This window comes from Miscanthus floridulus, chromosome 13 (genome assembly GCF_019320115.1).
Source record: "Miscanthus floridulus cultivar M001 chromosome 13, ASM1932011v1, whole genome shotgun sequence".
NCBI lineage: Eukaryota > Viridiplantae > Streptophyta > Magnoliopsida > Poales > Poaceae > Miscanthus > Miscanthus floridulus.
Genome location: NC_089592.1, coordinates 67,347,593 through 67,352,843, shown reverse-complemented (window position 1 = coordinate 67,352,843; position 5,251 = coordinate 67,347,593). Strand labels below are relative to the sequence as shown.

The 5,251-nt window shown below is 51.9% G+C and overlaps 1 protein-coding gene across 1 annotated transcript; it reads right to left on the bottom strand.

Moving 5' to 3' along the window:
• Positions 1-1,291: 1,291 nt before the first annotated feature.
• Positions 1,292-4,848, bottom strand: LOC136499200 (12-oxophytodienoate reductase 7-like). The gene is made up of 5 exons (XM_066494900.1): positions 4,559-4,848; positions 4,308-4,448; positions 3,354-3,484; positions 2,280-2,462; positions 1,292-2,148 (listed from the first exon to the last, which is right to left on the bottom strand). The coding sequence occupies exons 1-5, from the start codon at positions 4,660-4,662 to the stop codon at positions 1,508-1,510; spliced, it is 1,200 nt and encodes a 399-aa protein (XP_066350997.1). The 5' UTR covers positions 4,663-4,848; the 3' UTR covers positions 1,292-1,507.
• Positions 4,849-5,251: the final 403 nt, after the last annotated feature.

Genomic DNA, 5,251 nt, shown 5'->3' with positions numbered 1-5,251 from the left:
TTTACCCATGTGATTTAACTAAAAATCTATATAACCACGAATTAATCATACAAGTGCATTCACAAAGTAACAGCATCCAATCACGAGCACAGCCGAACATGTCACAGTTCGCCGCCCAATTGCCCATTCGCGCCGCTGCTGTTGCCGCCGCGCACGATGTTGATGTGTGCCTGCGCCGTCGCCGCCCGATGCAATCCTGCGGCTGCCCGATTCGCGCGCTGCCGGGGGCAGGTCGCGCGCACGTCGGGAGCTGGCCGATCATCGCCCCGCACGCCGGCGCCGCTGGGGGCTGGCCGTGTGCCTTCCCGCGGGACGCCGTGTGCCGGCCGCGCGCCGCCGTGGGCAGGCCGCGCACAAGCCGGGGCCTGACCGCGCCGCCTCCCACGCGCCTCCCTGCACGGGGCGACGAGGGCCGCCCGCACGCCTCCCTTCGCGCCCGACGGGGGCCGCCCGCGAGCCACCTTGCACGCCCGCCGACGGGGCCGCCCGGGTGTCGCATCCCGTGCGCTACTGCCGGGAGGGCCGCCTCCCACGCGCGTCCGCCGGGGGGCTGCTCCCGAGCGCGCCCACCGCCTCCCGCCGCGGCGCCTAGGGAGGGCTCAGCCGCCGGCTGCCGCGCCCCAGCCGTCGGGGCGGCGAGGGGAGGGAGCAGGGAGGAGGGGAGGGCGACGTCGCCGGGGACTAGCCGCCGGGAGAAGCACCGCTCGAGGCCGCCGGAGAGAGAGGACGCGACTGGAGAGATCTGCGCCGCCCAGGCCGTCTGTGGTCGAGTGGAAGGGGGGAGAGGACGCGAGCCTTAGAAAGCTTCCGAGGGCATTGTTGTCTTTTTGTGTGGGTGCTTTTTCTTTTTCTCATTTTTTTGCCATTTAATCCAACGACTAAACGGTGTTACAGGGTTGGGGCAAACAGCTGCTTCATTTCGTAATTACAAGAGCAAAATCATAAAATTAAAAAATAAAGATAAAATCATCATTGAACTTTAAAGTAGAGGCAAAAACACAAATTTCTTTTTTTGTATTGGCTTATAAAACTATAGTTCTGTGATGCTACAGTTTTCAAAAAACTGTGACAGAGATCAAACATGCCCTAGCCCTAAGTATGTTTATCACTCATCCATGTCCTAGCCCTAAGTATGCATTTTCAAGAGTGCAAATAGTCCAGGAGAAACTTGAATAAGAACACCATTCCCCCATTAAGGACACCATATTCAGCATGTTCGTTTGGTCGTGTTTAACTTATAAGCCATAGCTTATCAGTCAACGAACAATATTTTTCTCTTATACCAAACCAGTCAACCATACTTTTAGCCATGGCTTATAAGTCAAACCAGCCCAAACGAACAAAGCGATTATCCTTGAGCTAGCAGGATACAATCTGTGGCCTGGATATTGGTAACACATCTACAGTAGGAGTACATAACAATCGCGGTATTACCGTATGTTTGCTTATTTTCTCAAGTCACAATACACAAACAATAGTCCGCCTCTCATAATTAGCAACCTACTAATCACATGCGTGCTTTAGGCTGGCCAAGGAATGGGTAGTCCGTGTAACCGACAACGGGATCCGGGGTGTAGAACGTCTTGCGCACGTATTTGTTCAGCGGGGCGTCGCGCCGAAACCGCTCCACCAGGTCCGGGTTAGCGATGAACAGCCGCCCGTACGACACCAGGTCGGCGTCGCCGGACTCGACGGCCTCCACGCCGAGCTCCCGCGTGTACCCACCGCTGCATATGAACGTGCCACGGTAGGCACCCCGCAGGGCACGCATCAGCCGGCTCTCCTCCTCGGCACTCCCGTGCTGGCCCGACTCCGTCTGCCCATACGCCGTGTACCGTGGCTGCGTCACGTGGAGGTAGGCCAGCCGCCCGGCCTCCTGCTGGAGGGCGTTGAGACGGTCCACCACGGCCAGGCCGAGCTGCAGGGGGTTGGAGTCGTAGGCGTCCAGATGGTCGATGGCCGGGGACACTCGGACCGCGACGTGGTCTGCCCCTATCGCAGAGACCACGGCTCGGGTCACCTCCAGGAGGAACCGGCAACGGTTGGAGAGTGAGCCGCCGTACTCGTCAGTGCGCTCGTTGATACCGTCCTTGAGGAACTGATCGATGAGGTAGCCATGGGCACCATGGATCTCGATGCCATCAAAACCTGCAAGTACATTTCACCTCCAGATGAGCATGTAGTAAACAGAAGGGTTTTCTGATCGTCTATGAGACTGGCTATGGTTTGGGGTCCAACGTGTAGTCATTGAGAATTGATGCATTTGTTCATCCAGTTACCTGCTTTGATGGCGTTTATGGCGGCTTGACGATACTGTTCAACAATTTCTGGTATCTCGGATGTGGCTAGGCGCCTCGGAGTTGGATACTTGCCATAGGATCCATCAGGCATCAGTATCCTCCATCTTGATGATATTGGCTTATCAGTAGAGGATATTGGAGGAGCAGCACCCGGCTGATACACTGATTAGTGGGGAAAAAAAATTAGTGGCCTTGAGTCAATATCAGTTGGTTTGGATGATCCCAAAATTTGCTGCCACCAACACTCAGATTAAAGAAAATTAAAATGATTTGTTGATACACTAATCAGTGAATAATAAATATTAGTCAGCCCCTGATGTTGTGACACTCTACGTTCATATCAGTAAGTTCAAACAAAAATACAATACTATTCACAGCTAGAGTAAAGAAACTAATAGCAATTATAACAGTCATCAGTAGCCCTATTGGATGAATCAAGCACATGCATGGCATCAGGTGACTTTATATAAGGAGCATACAATCGAGTGATCGACAAGGTGAATTACTAAAATAGCACGTATTACTTTGAACACTGTAATGTGTAATCTACTATCTGAAGAGGTGCAGACTGTAGTGCATTGACTGAAAATCAATGAAAGGCAGCAGTTGTTCCTTGCTCTCTCAGAGAAGAAGCAATTACAGTGAAAAACTAGGGAACCAGGTAACTGTCCAATTCCAAGCCAGAAACTTTCTGGTCCCCTGAATAGATCATCCTTAAATTGCCAACAAACAACGACTACATCAAAAGACAGCCTTTTCCGACTGAATATAATTTCACAGTTGGAGCACTAAAACTTCATTGAGGCCTTGTTTGGTCAATCCCCTCCCGAGGGGGAATGGAGGGAACCGAAGGATATTGAGGGGGACTTTGACTTGTTAGGGATTTATTAATCCTCTTCATCCCCTCCAATCCCTACCAAACCCAACAAGCCCTAAGGCAGATATAATCTGACTACAAGAAATTTTCAGTGATGCAATGTAATTTATGAGGAGTTGCAGCATCGTGAAATATATTTGTTTAGTAGTAGAAATTTGCACGGACTGTTAACATACCTTGGTGAGAAGCTCGGCCTACATGCCATAGTTGGCAGAAAAAAATAGCTCCCTTGGCATGAACAGCATCAACCACCTTTCTCCATGCATCAGTCTGCTCTTGATTGTATATCCCAGGGACACGAGGGAACCTGATAGAACAAATTGTTGACACTTAATGTTCCACACTTAAGATATGTACACATGTAAAACAGCATGCTAAAAGTTCATCCAAAATGAGCATAAAAAAGAATCTCTACAGAGCTATGGGCTCTATAACACTATCACACTTTAGTGTTATAGAATGTGTAGGGGAAGGGATCATACTGACCCCCTTCTGCCCCCTTCTGCTTTTTCTGTTGCAATGTATTCTATTTGATTCAGTAGCTGAGGGATACCTCAAGTCATTTCAGTATTTTGTCTAGAACGTTTGTCAGCTCTGGCTTGATTCAGAGATAAAATGATTTGCGAATCCAGAGCCTCACTCAGTAGCTAAGGGTCTCTCGGTACATGAGAACCAACTTTATTTGAGACGGCGTCCAGTTTCTCTATTTTTTTCTACTTCTACTGCAGCATTTGAACAACATATCCACAGATCCAATCTGTTCAGGCCACTGAATCATCACTGACTATATAGCATACTAATCGAAGTATACCATTACCAAACCCACATGACGAATGGTAATACAGTACTACTCTAATATTGCGATTCCCACCAAATACCGACCGATGATTGGCACGCCATTGCTAATTGACCCCAACCACCCATCGCAGGCAAGAGGACCCCGTCTCCACCAGACCACCAGATCTCGCGCGCATCTCTCCGCCCAAGGCTGCGCACATGCCTCACATGAAGGCGACATCAAAAGGGGAGACCAGAGTATGGTGGCGCAGTAATCTAAGACCCCAGCACGGGTCACCGGAGACATGGATCGACGGCCGGAAGCAGTAGCAAACCAGAGCGGAGATGATTACCCAGGGCCGGAGGGCGAGATGATGGTGCCCTCGGAGATGAGCAGGCCGCCTTCCGTGGACCGCTGCGCGTAGTACTCCGCGAGCGCGGGGCCCGGGACCGCGTCGGCCGCCCTGCACCTGGTCATCGGCGCCAGCACCACCCTGCGCGCGTTCACACACAGACACGCGTGAGTACCCACGCGGAGCTCGCGCCGGCCAGGCTGAATCGACCCCGGCGAGGAATCAAAGGGGCGGGCGCGAGGGAGGCTCACCGGTGCGCGAGGCGGAAGCGGGGCATCTGGTACGGCGAGAAGAGGGACGGGCGCTGCGGCTGCTGCTGGTCCTCCGCCGGCGTGGAGCGGTCCGTGGAGGCCATGGATCGGAGTTGGAGAGGGGAAAGCTGATCGAAAGCAGAGGGTGGCGAGAAGCAAGTATAGGAGGAAGGGAGGGAACAGAGGAGGGCGAGTGCGGTTCGAAAGCAAATCGCCACTGGGCTCGTTTGCAACGATGGAGGAAGGACGGTGACGCTGAGTCGCTGACGCGTCACGGACTCGCGGGGAACAGCGAATGCCATCTGCCATGGCTGCTGCAGTTAAGTTGACCTCCGGGTCGCCGTCTCAGCGAGTGGGAAGGCTCGATTTTGAGCATGTGTGTCGCGTGGGCGGTGGATGGAGAATCGGAGATGCACGAAACCACGGTCGAAGGACCAAGACGGTGACGGCGGTTGCTACCGGAAACAAAACAAACCACGATTTTAGAAGAGCTATACAAAAGTATAAGCACATAGTGACAACGGACAAGAAAATTTATGCTAACACTTACGGATTGTCCAGCTAATATCATAGTTATACATCACAATAATATGTGTTTAAGGGTTAAATAATACTACGATTTATCCATTATTACAAAGGCTAGAACAGGATGAAAGTAAAATGTAGTGTAACAGTTATCTTCGACAGACTTCT

Coding starts and splice junctions, on each gene's coding strand:
- LOC136499200 (XM_066494900.1), bottom strand. CDS start 4,662: ATGGCCTCCACGGACCGCTCCACGCCGGCGGAGGACCAGCAGCAGCCG. Junction 3,485..4,307: donor ATCTCGCCCTCCGGCCCTGG/GTAATCATCTCC, acceptor TTGTTCTATCAG/GTTCCCTCGTGTCCCTGGGA. Junction 2,463..3,353: donor AGGCCGAGCTTCTCACCAAG/GTATGTTAACAG, acceptor CCCACTAATCAG/TGTATCAGCCGGGTGCTGCT.